Source organism: Ylistrum balloti, unplaced genomic scaffold (genome assembly GCF_031769215.1).
Source record: "Ylistrum balloti isolate Yb309-2 unplaced genomic scaffold, AGI_CSIRO_Ybal_v1 Utg370326, whole genome shotgun sequence".
In the NCBI taxonomy this organism is placed as follows: domain Eukaryota; kingdom Metazoa; phylum Mollusca; class Bivalvia; order Pectinida; family Pectinidae; genus Ylistrum; species Ylistrum balloti.
The window spans coordinates 113048-129690 of record NW_026782238.1 but is presented as its reverse complement, the minus strand read 5'-3'; the positions used below and the strand labels follow the sequence as shown (position 1 = coordinate 129690).

The following is a 16643-nucleotide window of genomic DNA, read 5'->3' as shown; positions in this document are numbered from 1 at the left end:
TAATTGGATTATCAGTTGTGTTTGATAAACTGACTCTTATTCATGAAGTAAACAAATTTACTGATAGGCGTCTTTCACAAGAGTCAGAGGACAAGTTGTCATCATTTTCATGTTTACTGTAAATTTGAGAATTATTGTTCACCTGTATACACAAGAAAGGTGTTGATTGTAATTATAATGTTTCTATATTTCAGCGGAGACTGTGGATGAATATGCATCTGATGATGAAGATGAGGAGGAAGAAGAGGTAGGTGGGATGGGTTAGATATAAGTTGGTATGTTGGAATTATGTACACTGTGGCACCAAATAGAATATTTACTAAGGCTGCTGTTGAGATGGGAATATTCTTCCTTGGGGTCCTTTTGTATTCTTTTTTCTGTGTGATAAATATAGTTCTCTTAGTTAAGTCTATATCTAACATGGTTACCTGGGACACAGCCGCTGCTGTAAGGTTATAAGGTCAAGGGACAAGGTTACTGATGATTTAAGGTTATGTGGTTAGGGGTCAAGTTTACTGTAGCTACAAGGTAACTGTTTCTTTAAGGTTATAAGGGTAAAGGACAAGATTGTTGTATATAACCTTATAAAGGGTCTAGATTTCTTTATCTATGAGGTTATAAGGTCAAGGATCAATATTAACTATTTCTGTTACCAATCTTAAGTGGTAATTAGATCATCGTTACTAAAATTATTAGAAATACCACACATCAATGAAATAAGCAATGAACACAAATGTAACATCTATGATTATAGGGCTTTCACATTCAAATGCCACCATTTGATTAGATTTTGATTTTTAGACAAACATTATGCAGCATTTTCTTGACCTAAGTGTTTGTTTTAACCACATGTTTACTGTTACTGAAGCAGAGTGAGTTTGTTATTGTATCTAACATCATGTACAGTTATCACAACAGATCAGATAGGATCTTACTCAGTGACCTTAACAGTAACAGGAGGGGGTTGTAGGTCAAAAGAAGCTCTTATTTAAACAGGAGGGGGATGTAGGTTAGAAGAAGCTGGTGTTTAAACAGGAGGGGGATGTAGGTTAGAAGAAGCTGTTATTTAAACAGGAGGGGGATGTAGGTTAGAAGGAGCTGTTATTTAAACAGGAGGGGGATGTAGGTTAGAAGAAGCTGTTATTTATAAAGATGAGAATTGTTGAGATAAGTGTGTTGAACTGTTTGTTTTGTTTATATAAAGGAATATAAATTCATGGTAAGACCAGCAGACAATGTTTCTCCATCACATTTTACTGAGAAACCAGAATAACTACACACAAATGTCCTTCCTTTGTTCACTGTCTGTAATTACATGCAATCTTTGTAGTGAGATCAGGTAATATATTATGAAAATTTAACCACTTTGAAAAATTTTATATTGATCAGTAAAATTTGCCTTGGAGAAACCTTGACATTTATATATTTTTTGTTTCTTATTTTTCAAATGAGTATAATTATCATAAACCTTTTTTATTGATCCCATTTTGTAAGCGTAGCTTGACTTGTACAGGATGTGAGTTAGGACTGCTTCATTCCCTTATACCAAGTTCATTATAATAGGATAATTCATCATGCCATGCGTAGTTAAGTGTAGATTTTTCTATCACCCTAGCTAGTACATGTATTAGTAACTGTAGCTTATAATCATATGGACTCCATACTGAGTTAAAACTAACGTCTTTAATTGTCATAGCAACGTTTATTATAGTTTAGTATCAAGAATAGGAACATTCATACAGATATACGACGACAGATAAATTAGATATTTTTATTGTCGGATTGACTACAGTAACTATGTAGACTCCGTACAGATATACGACGACAGATATACGACGACAGATAAATTAGATATTTTTATTGTCGGATTGACTATAGTAACTATGTAGAATCCGTACAGATATATGACGACAGATATACGACGACAGATAAATTAGATATTTTTATTGTCGGATTGACTACAGTAACTATGTAGAATCCGTACAGATATACGACGACAGATATACGACGACAGATATACGACGACAGATAAATTAGATATTTTTATTGGCCTACTGACTACAGTAACTATGTAGAATCTGTACATATATACGACGACAGATATACGACGACAGATAAATTAGATATTTTTATTGTTGGATTGACTACAGTAACTATGTAGACTCCGTACAGATATACGACGACAGATATACGACGACAGATAAATTAGATATTTTTATTGTCGGATTGACTATAGTAACTATGTAGAATCCGTACAGATATATGACGACAGATATATGATGACAGATAAATTAGATATTTTTATTGTCGGATTGACTACAGTAACTATGTAGAATCCGTACAGATATACGACGACAGATATACGACGACAGATAAATTAGATATTTTTATTGGCCTACTGACTACAGTAACTATGTAGAATCTGTACATATATACGACAACAGATATACGACGACAGATAAATTAGATATTTTTATTGTCGGATTGACTACAGTAACTATGTAGAATCCGTACAGATATACAACGACAGATATACGACGACAGATAAATTAGATATTTTTATTGGCCTACTGACTACAGTAACTATGTAGAATCTGTACATATATACGACGACAGATATACGACGACAGATAAATTAGATATTTTTATTGGCGTATTGACTACAGTAACTATGTAGAATCAGTACAGATATACGACGACAGATATACGACGACAGATAAATTAGATATTTTTATTGTCGGATTGACTACAGTAACTATGTAGAATCCGTACAGATATACGACGACAGATATACGACGACAGATAAATTAGATATTTTTATTGTCGGATTGACTACAGTAACTATGTAGACTCCGTACAGATATACGACGACAGATATACGACGACAGATAAATTAGATATTTTTATTGTCGGATTGACTACAGTAACTATGTAGAATCCATACAGACATTAGATTCTTTGTATTACTTAGTAACTTAGCTTTCTAATAGAACTTTAAGTATATACTTTTATCATTGTGTAAATACAATTTTCTAAGATTCGGAGTACATGAGAGTATGTAAATGTATATTAGAATGTTATTTATTTTACATAAAAATTCAGTATATCACCATCGATCTCATGAATACTGAATCTTATTAAACTTATCATTGGAATTTACAGACTGCTAGTTAAAATAGAAATCCAGTTTTCTGTTTGATTATTGTGGATCCTGACATCTTTGTTTTTCAATTCTTTACTTGAGTGTACTTTACTCCATTTTATATTTAATCTGAGATAAAAAAGGAAATTAATCCTGACTTAGATGTAAATGTACATCATCTGATACAGCTAGGATTTACCTAATAAGAAACTGCATTTATCACATTCATAATTCAGCACAATGCTGAGTGTAAACTTAAATTTATTGTATCCAAGTCATTGAAATGTTTGTTTTATTTCCAGGAGGACCAGGATGCCATGGAGCTTGATCTTGACAAGGATGAACCAATCCGACCGGAGGGCGATGAACTTAGTGGGGAACAACTACTCACTACTGATTACCTGGCCCAAGGGGGCGTGGCTGTCAAACCCAAGAAACGAGTAAGAGGAAGATAGCTCCTGGAGATGATTGTACCTCTAGATAGCTCCTGTCCCTGGTGATTTAGATTTAGCATACAGCCAACTCTGTTTAATCTGACAACTCAAGAAAGATTTCAAAAGCATTTTTTAAAATAAAAGTGGTCTTTTGATAAAGTAGGGTCTTAAAGTTTTATGGATTAACCTGTGAATAACCAATCAGACATTCACAATTATACAAAGTACACGGAGACATTTATTGATATTGAGTCTATTGATAGATTGGGTAAAAAAGTAAACACTGGTTTACACTAGGGATGGTCCCTTCCTCACTGGTGTAAAGCAGCAGTTCATGTTGGCTGTGTAAAACCTGTGGTTGTGTTAACGGATTCAGCTATGACTATTTATAACATATATAGAGACTGATTCAGAAACATGTTTTATTACAGCATACTGATATGGTGATGGCCCAACAGGTTCCACTTCAACGACCTGTTACCCCTAGTCAGCGTAGGGCAGCAGATTCACCACACCCATCACAGGCAGGGTAAGTCTCTCATCCCTAATGTCACCCCTCACATGTCTAGTCCCTCACAGGCAGGGTAAGTCTCATTCTGAAATATTTAAAGTCTTCAAGAGAGGCCTTTCAAATTTCTGTGACATTGGAAAAAAAAAGAAAAGGAAAACAGCAAAAATTAGGATAGATACAATTAAAATCTATGTATAAACAGTAATTTTTATGAGTTGACTTTCTTGATTAATATTACAACTTGATTACCTTACTTATCAACAATATTATGTATAAAAAATATCATACATAAACTTTATTTCTTAGAAATTGTGAAAGAAGCTCTCAGCTTGTATCATTCAATACTTTGGCCTGAATTGGAGCATGTGAGGGGTCTGGCTGACTGTGTAGAAACCCAAACAGGTGAAAGGCAAGTGTATTTCCACTATGCAGCCTGACCACCTGAACCAATGGAATAGTGACAGTTAGTAGCCAGGAAGGTTATTTTACAGTTATACATTCTGTGTCATTGAAGAAACGATTGATACAACGAAGCTGACCTAAGACATAGGACTTGTGTTAAGGTGTTTGTTTTGTGTTCTAGGAGCCGAGCAGTGTCCAGTTTGTCCCAGCGTCACGCTACACCATCAGGCTTTGACCGTCCCCCTACTAGGTCTGGCAGTCGTCCATCCACACAAGAGAGTCTGGCCCAGGCCGGACTTCGTGTGCCGTCTCGTGGTATGTCTCGTGGCGGTGATGGAGAAGGTGGTGATGGTCAACGTCCCATGAGTCAAGCTAGTCAGAAAAGTCTACGCCCACAGAGCAAAGCCTCCCAACTGTAAGTTAGGAGAGATATGCACATCACTATCCTTTAAAATTCTAAATTTGAAACTTAATTAGTTGAAAGTTTAGGCTGTCGAAAAGAAATAAGAACTCCTTTGCTAGGCAAGAGATTACATGTGTCTTTTATTCCATATTAAGTAACACAAAATTTTCCTAGGCATAGATCTCAGCATACTCATTTATTTAAGTAGATATGGATTTACTATGTTAATAGACATGGGTGATAGACAGAGAATCTGACTTCAAAAAACACAAAAAACTATTAAACAAGGCTTTAATCTGTGTTGTATTTTATAAATTTTAAGTCAATCATTTATTCCAAAAATCCTTTCACAAAATGTTTCTTGCAGTTGTGTTTTCATTCAAAGTATTTTTAAATAATTTGAAATGCCCTGTATATGCATTCTTTGTTATAGGAGTGGTAAAGAGTACAACCAAGCATTCGGTTCCCGTCCTAAGATCCCACGAACCCCTGATGTGAGTGGTGGAGTTCCAAAACTTCCGAGGACTCCTGATGGATCCAAACGCCCCACAAGTCGGGGTTCTATCAGTGGCAGTGCCCCTCCCCCTCCACAATTCTCTGAGTCTGGTCCCAGGCCAAGCTCTGCTGGAAAGTCAGGTGTGTGTGCCTTATGATGTAATAGAAAGTAACAAACATGACTATTGTTGTGGTAGGTAATTCTGACATATCTTTTAATGTCAGAAGCATACTTGTCATTCAGATTTAATTGATTAATTGATTTTTTTTTAATGCTAAAAGAATTTATAGGTGAAGATTTACTTTCAAATAGTTAGATGTTTAAATAAATATTGTATGGTAATATTGCATTTATATTTCAATCCAAATTTGTTGCTGGTCAGTCCATAATCTGTCCTTAATAATGCTTTTTCTAGAGGTTGGGTGGGTCATTCTTAAATGTTTTTATATAGGTTTCCCTTTATCCTTAGTAGTGCATTGTTGATTTTGGGAGTATTAATGAGAAAACTAAAATGCCAATAGGCAGTCATTTATTGTCAATGGTAGTTTGTTAATCAGTCTTTCTGTAGAGGTACTGAATGGACCTTCTTAAAGTCTGTGGGTTCACCATGTTAAACATCATCAAATTAAATATGTATACAATGAGGGACACTAGGATTCCTCTTGGATGTCGTTTCTTTATTTAGATAATGAGATATTGATGTCTGTGGGCTATTTGTTGTACTTGTTAACCTGACTTAGTGAATTTAATTCTAATTGTTTGGTTTAACAGGGACATGAAACACTGGTAAGAAAGTCTTACAGAGTTTTCTCCCTTACTAAATATTGTGTTCAACTAGTCAATGACTCTGTGTTGTGCTAGTCAATAACCAGGGCCATTGGACCAGGATTGTTTGTTTATAAAATAAGGACAGCCCTACTGATCTTATTTTGTTTTCCAACAACTTTTCACTACGACTTCCAATGCCTGTTTTAAAATTTCTAGGTCTGACAATTTATAGCAGAAATTTTAAGTGCTGATGAACCGGTTGTCTGCATAAATGAACAGGCCCTTAATATTGTGTTCTATGGAGTTTTCTCCCTTACTTAGTAGTGTTTTAATACTGGTGTTTTGATTAATGTTGACCTGCCAAACATAACCTTTAATTTAAACTTAAAATTATAACATGGTGATGAACATGAATTGGTATACTTAATTTATTTTTTAATTGTTACTGGTATGTAATATTTATCACCTGTGATCCTGTGTTCCTCTATAACACTGATTAAAATGTGGTATTTCTAGCTTTGAGGAGACTAATTATCAGCACTTTGTGTCACCTTCTGTCACCATAGGCTTTCTGTATTATAGAAAAGTGGGTAGTGATTATAGTAGATATTACATGAACAGAAGAAATAAGTCCCTGAATTGTCTCCCCTTGATTGATGTTGTATGCTGTAGTAGAGACAGAGGTTGATCCCACAATTATATAACACTAAATTAAATGTAATTAAAATCATGTAAACCCTTATAAACCCTGTGATATCCTGGGTCATGTAAACCTTATAAACCCTGTGATACATTGAGTCATGTAAAGCCTTATAAACCCTGTTATACCCTTGGTCATGTAAACCCTTATAAACCCTGTGATACATTGAGTCATGTAAAGCCTTATAAACCCTGTGATACCCTTGGTCATGTAAACCCTTATAAACCCTGTGATATCCTGGGTCATGTAAACCCTTATAAACCCTGTGATACATTGAGTCATGTAAAGCCTTATAAACCCTATGATATCCTGGGTCATGTAAACCCTTATAAACCCTGTGATATCCTGGGTCATGTAAACCCTTATAAACCCTGTGATACATTGAGTCATGTAAAGCCTTATAAACCCTATGATATCCTGGGTCATGTAAACCCTTATAAACCCTGTGATACATTGAGTCATGTAAAGCCTTATAAACCCTATGATATCCTGGGTCATGTAAACCCTTATAAACCCTGTGATATCCTAGGTCATGTAAACCCTTATAAACCCTGTGATACATTGAGTCATGTAAAGCCTTATAAACCCTGTTATAACCTTGGTCATGTAAACCCTTATAAACCCTGTGATACATTGAGTCATGTAAAGCCTTATAAACCCTATGATATCCTGGGACATGTAAACCCTTATAAACCCTGTGACATCCTGGGTCATGTGAAGCCTTATAAACCCTGTAATACCCTGGGTCATGTAAACTCTTATAAACCCTGTGATACCCTTGGTCATGTAAACCCTTATAAACCCTGTGGTACCCTGGGTCATATAAACCTTATAAACCCTGTGATACCTTGGGTCATATAAACCTTTATAAACCCTGTGATACCCTGTGATACCCTGGATCATGTAAACCCTTATCAGCTCTATGATACCCTGGGTCATGTAAACCCTTATAAACCCTGTGATACCCAGGATCATGAAAACCCGTATAAACCCTGTGATACCCTGGGTCATGCTAACCCTTATAAACCCTGTGATACCCAGGATCATGAAAACCCTTATAAACCCTGTGACATCCTGGGTCATGTAAACCCTTATAAACCCTGTAATACCCTGGGTCATGTAAACTCTTATAAACCCTGTGATACCCTTGGTCATGTAAACCCTTATAAACCCTGTGGTACCCTGGGTCATGTAAACCTTATAAACCCTGTGATACCCTGGGTCATATAAACCCTTATAAACCCTGTGATACCCTGGGTCATGTAAACCCTTATAAACCCTGTGATACCCAAGATCATGTAAACCCTTATAAACCCTGTGATACCCTGGGTCATGTAAACCCTTATAAACGCTGTGGTACCCTGTGATACCCTGTCATATGTGAACCTTATAAACCCTGTGATACCCTGTGATACCCTGGGTCATGTAAACCCTTATAAACCCTGTGATACCCTGGGTCATATAAACCCTTATAAACTCTGTGATACCCTGGGTCATATAAACCCTTATAAAACCTGTGATACCCAGGATCATGAAAACCCTTATAAACCCTGTGACATCCTGGGTCATGTAAACCCTTATAAACCCTGTGATACCCAGGATCATGAAAACCCGTATAAACCCTGTGATACCCTGGGTCATATAAACCCTTATAAACCCTGTGATACCCTGGGTCATGTAAACCTTATAAACCCTGTGATACCCTGGGTCATATAAACCCTGTGATACCCTGGGTCCCCCTAAAACCCTTATAAACCCTGTGATACCCTGGGTCATGTAAACCCTGTGATACCCTTATGTAAACCCTTATAAACCCTGTGATACCCTGGTTCATTTACATATAAACCCTTATAAACCCTGTGATACCCTGGGTCATGTAAACCCTTATAAACCCTGTGATACCCAAGATCATGTAAACCCTTATAAACCCTGTAATACCCTGGGTCCTGTAAACTCTTATAAACCCTGTGATACCCTTGGTCATGTAAACCCTTATAAACCCTGTGGTACCCTGGGTCATGTAAACCTTATAAATCCTGTGATACCCTGGGTCATATCAACCTTTATAAACCCTGTGATACCCTGTGATACCCTGGGTCATGTAAACCCTTATCAGCTCTTTGATACCCTGGGTCATGTAAACCCTTATAAATCCTGTGATACCCAGGATCATGAAAACCCTTATAAACCCTGTGACATCCTGGGTCATGTAAAGCCTTATAAACCCTGTAATACCCTGGGTCATATAAACCCTTATAAACCCTGTGATACCCTGGGTCATGTAAACCCTTATAAACCCTGTGATACCCTGGGTCATGTAAACCCTTATAAACCCTGTGATACCCTGGGTCATGTAAAACCCTTATAAACCCTGTGATACCCTGGGTCCCTGGGTCATGTAAACCCTTATAAACCCTGTGATACCCAGGATCATGTAAACCCTTATAAACCCTGTGATACCCTGGGTCATGTAAACCTTATAAACCCTGTGATACCCTGGGTCATATAAACCCTTATAAACCCTATGATACCCTGTGATACCCTGGGTATATAAACCCTGTGATACCCTGTGATATCCTGGGTCATGTATAAACCCTTATAAACCCTGTGATACCCTGGGTCATGTAAACCCTTATAAACCCTGTGATACCCTGGGTCATGTAAACCCTTATAAACCCTGTGATACCCTGGGTCATATCAACCTTTATAAACCCTGTGATACCCTGTGATACCCTGGATCATGTAAACCCTTATCAGCTCTATGATTATAAACCCTGTGATACCCTGGGTCATGTAAACCTTATAAACCCTGTGATACCCTGGGTCATATAAACCCTTATAAACCCTATGATACCCTGGGTCATGCTAACCCTTATAAACCCTGTGATACCCAGGATCATGTAAACCCTTATAAACCCTGTGATACCCTGGGTCATGTAAACTCTTATAAACCCTGTGATACCCTGGGTCATGTAAACTCTTATAAACCCTGTGATACCCTGGGTCATGTAAACTCTTATAAACCCTGTAATACCCTGTGATACCCTGGGTCATGTTAACCCTTATAAACCCTGTGATACCCAGGATCATGTGAACCCTCTGAGTGCCCTGGGCCCTACACTGTCTATATTGCATGTTAGACACAGTTTGTATATTAGGTATTAGCTAAATGTGGTATATAATTGTCATTGTTTTGTGATTGTGTCTGTTACTGTATATAGGAAAATTGCATTTTTGAGCATATTTTTTTTTTCAGAAATAGTTCAAACTTGGTTAGAATTTATTTTTATTAGTATAAACTGTTTGATGAGATGCATATATTGACTTTGACTGACAACAAGGGGGGATGAGAGGCAAGGCCAAAAGTGGGTCAAATTAATTGAAATTTTAAGGATGTTCTACTGTTCCTGGATGGAAGATTTTATATAGGAAAATTCAAATCTTGAGTGAAATTTCTTTTAATTCAAACTTGGTTAGAAGCCTTAGTTTGGAACTGGCCAGTAGCTAAATGTATACACAAGAAATAGTACATTTTTTAACAAAATCATTTCTACGACATGATCCAAGACCTTGACTCAGTTGACTGTTGTTTGAAAAATGTTAAAAATGTACCTGGTGTTGATTTTATGATTAAATTATAACTAAATATATGATAAAAAAATTGAAACCATGATTTCCAAAGTCTATCATTGTGTTTATGTATCTTAAAAAAAATATAAATAACTTGCCTGCTTGGAAATAAAAAAATTATGAACGCTGTTTGAAGAAATGACTAAACCTATTAATAAAAAGTATTTTAAGTATTTCAGCTGTACAAAGTGTCAAATTACAAGTGTCTTAACTGTACAAAGTGTCAGAATACAAGTGTCTTAACTGTAGAAATTATCAGAATACAAGTGTCTTAACTGTAGAAAGTATCAGAATACAAGTGTCTTAACTGTGAAAACTAACAGAATACAAGTGTCTTAACTGTGAAAAGTATAAAACTACAAGTGTCTTAACTTTGGAAGTATCAGAATACAAGTGTCTTAACTGAAAAGTATCAAATACAAGTGTCTTAATTGTAGAAGTGCTGAATACAAGTGTCTTAACTGTGAAAAGTATCAAAATACAAGTGTCTTATCTGTAAAAAGTATCAAAATACAAGTGTCTTAACTGTAGAAAGTATCAGAATACATGTGTCTTAACTGTAGAAAGTATCAGAATACAAGTGTCTTAACTGTTGAAAGTATCAGAATACAAGTGTCTTAACTGTGAAAAGTATAAAAATACAAGTGTCTTAATTGTAGAAGTGCTGAATACAAGTGTCTTAACTGTAGAAAATATCAGAATACAAGTGTCTTAACTGTAGAAAGTTTCATAATACAAGTGTCTTAACTGTAGAAATTATCAGAATACAAGTGTCTTAATTGTAGAAGTTCTGAATACAAGTGTCTTAACTGTAGAAAATATCAGAATACAAGTGTCTTAACTGTAGAAAAGTATCAAATACAAGTGTCTTAATTGTAGAAGTTCTGAATACAAGTTTCTTATCTGTGAAAAGTATAAAAGTACAAGTGTCTTATCTGTGAAAAGCATAAAAATTTAAGTGTCTTAATTGTAGAAAGTATCAGAATACAAGTGTCTTTACTGTAGAAAGTATAAGAATACAAGTGTCTTAACTGTAGAAGTTCTGAATACAAGTGTCTTAACTGTGAAAAGTATAAAAATACAAGTGTCTTATCTGTGAAAAGTATAAAAATACAAGTGTCTTAACTGTAGAAAGTATCAGAATACAAGTGTCTTAACTGTAGAAAGTATCAGAATACAAGTGTCTTATCTGTAGAAAGTATCAAAATACAAGTGTCTTATCTGTGAAAAGTATAAAGATACAAATGTCTTAACTGTGAAAAGTAACAGAATATAAGTGTCTTAAATGTGAAAAGTATCAAATACAAGTGTCTTAATTGTAGAAGTTCTGAATACAAGTGTCTTAACTGTGAAAAGTATCAAAATACAAGTGTCTTATCTGTGAAAAGGTTAAAAATACAAGTGTCTTAACTGTAGAAAGTATCAGAATGCAAGTGTCTTAACTGTAGAAAGTATCAAAATGTAAGTGTCTTAACTGTAGAAAGTATCAGAATACAAGTGTCTTAACTGTAAAAAGTATCAGAATACAAGTGTCTTAACTGTAGAAATTATCAGAATACAAGTGTCTTAACTGTAAAAAGTATCAGAATACAAGTGTCTTAACTGTAGAAAGTATCAGAATACAAGTGTCTTAACTGTAGAAATTATCAGACAGAAATGCCTGAATAAGAGTACATGTATTTTAACTGTAGAAAGTGTTGGAGTACTTATGTTTTAAATGTACAAATTGTCTGAATACAAGTGTCTTAACTGTAGAAGTGTCTAGATACAAGTGTCTCAACATTCAAGTAAGTGTCAAAGTTGTAAATAAGGAAGTACCAAAAAAGTGTGTAGAATCAATTGTCACATACTAAGTAGTTATAAAGTAGATGTCAGTAGGAATGGACATGTCTCTAATGCTACATATTAACTAGTAAGAATAGTAAAAAAAGCCGATGTTTTATCTTTATGATTTGGTTTAGTGGTAGGACTTGGGATCTAAGAAACGCTGATTAGACTCACGACATGGGCACTATGTTGTATCCTTGGACAAGATACTGAACTTAAGTTGACCCAGCTGTAAATGAGTACTTGTTAATGAACGCTGTTCCAGGTGACTCAGCTGTAAATGAGTAAATTTTCTGTGAGCCTACAGAAATAAATGTGTTCTGAATAGCATATTAGATGCAGCTGAACTTAAAGTGTATTTCTTGCAAAATTAAAGCTGATCAATCAATGGCTGAAGAGTGACACAATTGACACTGCCTGGTATTTGCTAGTTTCAGGCACTGGGTAGCTATAGTTTGGAGCAATTTTCCAAAGACTTTTCCCTTTGTTTTAATGAGAATTTCTGATATCTTCCCTAATCTAATTTTGATTTTTAATTGACTTATTTAGTTTGTTAACATGGCTACATTAGTTGATCTTACCAACATATACAGCTGTCAATCAAACTCAGACCATATATTCTGTTTATTTTTCAATACTAAATGATTAAGTCTGCAAATTCCATTTTATTGATGATGTTCATGAATTTGTGTGTCTAGTGCTTAGTCTTTAGTGTCTAGTATCTGGTGATAAGTGTCTAGTGTCTAGTCTTTAGTGTCTAGTATCTGGTGATAAGTGTCTAGTGTCTAGTCTTTAGTGTCTAGTATCTGGTGATAAGTGTCTAGTGTCTAGTCTTTAGTGTCTAGTATCTGGTGATAAGTGTCTAGTGTCTTGTCTTTAGTGTCTAGTATCTGGTGATAAGTGTCTAGTGTCTAGTCTTTAGTGTCTAGTATCTGGTGATAAGTGTCTAGTGCTTAGTCTTTAGTGTCTAGTATCTGGTGTCTGGTGATAAGTGTCTAGTGCTTAGTCTTTAGTGTCTAGTATCTGGTGATAAGTGTCTAGTGTCTAGTCTTTAGTGTCTAGTATCTGGTGATAAGTGTCTAGTGCTTAGTCTTTAGTGTCTAGTATCTGGTGTCTGGTGATAAGTGTCTAGTGCTTAGTCTTTAGTGTCTAGTATCTGGTGATAAGTGTCTAGTGTCTAGTTTTTAGTGTCTAATGAAAGACGAGGAATTCATTATAATGATCATGAAGTAATTGTGAATGTTTATTTCAGCGTCAGGATCGCGGCGAGGATCAGCCAAGAGCAGTGCCAGTCCCCGTCCAGAGCCAAGTGGTGCAACATAGTGCTGTTACTATGACAACATATCAAATTTCACCTTGACAACATGTTAAACATCTGCCTTGAAGAAATATCAAATTTGTTTGTTGACACTGTTGTGATATACATTCCATATTTTTGGTCATGTACAGATAATCATTCTGACAGTTAACAGAGAAAATGTTTTACATTTCAAATGAATTTTATTAATATGATCTATTTATTTGTGGCCATTTTTTTCATTGTAATGTTACACAATTATTTGTTGTAGTCATTAATTTGATATGATATGTCCTGTGTATGTTTTACATGCTCCTGTGTATTTGCCATTAATCCAGTTGTTAATTAATTATTTAGTTTGTATGACAATGAGAGTCGAGTGAGTGGAAAATGACCAGTGTTACTGACCACAATCAGTTCAATAAATAGTAGAACGAGAGGGCATTAGCATAAACGTTTTAAAAAACACTCTCACCTTGATATATGGAAGCATTTCTTTACTGTGTTATTGATGGAACAGTCTCCCTCAGGATGTAATAGATTCATATGACGTCAAAAAGTTTGAAATCTCTCTAGATGAATACTGTAACCGTAATAACATAACTTTCAATTTATAGTTTAAATGTTGCTCATTGATACAGGAAATATCCTAAACATTTAATGTGTTGTATAAACTGATATAGAGGATATAGAGGCTGCTTCCATAATATATCCTATACAATCCTATTCAATGTGTCTGTACCCTTGGCTTAAGTTTGGTTCCGTCCTAGACCTTTGTCTCTCCAAAGCAATTCCAAGGGACAGTGAGGAATGATACCGTTGTAGACCAAATCTCTCTAAAACAGTCTATAGTATTCCAAATAAGGTATGGAGACTCTCAGTTACTATCTACTCAGGATCAGGTAAATTTTAGACGAGACCTTGTATTCCATATATGTACACACAGTATGTCTAGAATGTGTTGTTATGACAACAGTTTCCATTATTAGGTAACCATTGTGATTTTGATGTAATACTCTTGGGTTTTTTTTCAATTATCTTTCATCTTTGTATTAATTTTAGTTGGATGAAAATGAGGTTGTGAGTTGGAGACAGATCTGTTATTTAAGTCTAGTGCTAATTCTGCACTCTCACTGTTAGTGTGTGGTGGTCTGTGTGTTGGTCTGTGTGATGGTCTGTGTGGTGATCTGTGTGTTGGTCTGTGTGTTGGTCTGTGTGGTGATCTGTGTGTTGGTCTGTGTGGTGGTCTGTGTGGTGGTCTGTGTGTTGGTCTCTGGTGGTCTGTGTGGTGGTCTGTGTGTTGGTCTGTGTGGTGGTCTGTGTGTTGGTCTGTGTGGTGGTCTGTGTGTTGGTCTCTGTGTTGGTCTGTGTGGTGGTCTGTGTGGTGATGTGTGTGGTGGTCTGTGTGGTGGTCTGTGTGTTGGTCTGTGTGGTGGTCTGTGGTGGTCTGTGTGGTGATCTGTGTGTTGGTCTGTGTGTTGGTCTGTGTGGTGGTCTGTGGTGGTCTGTGTGGTGATCTGTGTGTTGGTCTGTGTGGTGGTCTGTGTGTTGGTCTGTGTGGTGGTCTGTGGTGGTCTGTGTGGTGGTCTGTGTGGTGGTCTGTGGTGGTCTGTGTGGTGATCTGTGTGGTGATCTGTGTGTTGGTCTGTGTGTTGGTCTGTGGTGGTCTAGCTGTGTGGTGATCTGTGTGTTGGTCTGTGTGGTGGTCTTTGTGGTGATCTGTGTGGTGATCTGACGCTGTTGGCTATATATATATGTGATATTCTGTTAATCTGAATACAGATATTAAAAGTTTACTATTGCTGACAAAAGGTCATTTGATCAATAATTTACATTTTGGATCTGATCTTGTGGAGTGTGAGTGATGAAAGCCTAAGGAATTATCTTGTTTAGAAATTATCCTTTCTTTAAGCATTCTTTATCTCACAGGATAAACCAGGTTAGAACCTTGACAACAGTTTCAATGGAAATTACATTCTTAATTCAGTTCAAATTTCATTTCAATCTTACTTAAATTTTATTTTGATTTAATTCAGATTTCATTTTTACAATATATTGGATTCACATTTTGTTTTTGATTCAATTCCGATATCATTTTTTATTAAATGTATATTTTCATTTTTGATTCATTTCAAATTTTGTTTTTAATAAGAAATCCTAGGTGAAGAAATGATGTTTCAAGCTGCTATTTTTTAGTGACAATTAATAGTTTTTCAACATATCTTTATCTCTTTATCTCCACACCACATGTAGACATACACATACAGTGAACTGTATCAGTGTTATTTGAATTTTCTGTTGTATATCTATATATGATATGTAATTCTCAGTACTACAGAACGTCATGTTGATGATTTTTCCACTCCATTTCATCTCTAGTCAGTGATTTTATGTATGTAATACATAGTAGTGTATCATGTTTTTCAGGGGAGGTAACAATTGCTTTAACGGCTACATAGACCAGACAAGTGACCTAGCAACATTGTGAAATATGGACAAAATACTAATTAAAACAAACCTACACTACAACAGTTACTTATACAAAGTTTTTCATTCAGTGTTAACTTAATGCTGTAGTGGAATTTTATCTTCACAAGGTTGTTAAAATTTATTTTGTAAACAGTGTTTTTAAACTGATATTCTGTAATAGAATTCCATAATTCTTTAAATACACGAATAGGATACAGAAAACTAGTAGAGAAAATACACTGGAAACATGTCATCATTCAAACTGAATTTTAGATCAGAAGTTCATCCCTAAAATTTTCACATATCATCGAAACTTTTCTATAAGTAGTTCATCCGTATAAGGTCATTGACAATTCTAAGGATTCTAATTGATTTTAACATATATGAATTATTGTTGAATCTCAGCTGTTGTTGATAGTAAGCTGACAACAGTGTTGTTTGTGTTGATGCCGTGCAGACATCGCTTATATTGGTATATTGAAGTCCCGTGCCTTACCTCAGCATTCCCTACAGAGAATTTTAAAATGTTGCCAGTAGTTTATTTGTAGCAGGTCTTAATTAATA

The 16643-nt window shown here is 35.5% G+C and overlaps 1 protein-coding gene across 1 annotated transcript in view; it reads left to right on the top strand.

The window, feature by feature from the left end:
- The window catches only part of LOC132553425 (lisH domain-containing protein ARMC9-like), a 32044-nt gene extending 18209 nt beyond the window's left edge, over window positions 1-13835 (top strand). The window contains exons 19-24 of the mRNA XM_060217670.1: window positions 195-247; window positions 3445-3582; window positions 4008-4105; window positions 4671-4904; window positions 5326-5528; window positions 13566-13835. Coding sequence (XP_060073653.1) covers window positions 195-247; window positions 3445-3582; window positions 4008-4105; window positions 4671-4904; window positions 5326-5528; window positions 13566-13636 — 797 coding nt within the window. The 3' untranslated portion in view covers window positions 13637-13835. The remainder of the gene's footprint in view (window positions 1-194; window positions 248-3444; window positions 3583-4007; window positions 4106-4670; window positions 4905-5325; window positions 5529-13565) is intronic.
- Window positions 13836-16643: the final 2808 nt, after the last annotated feature.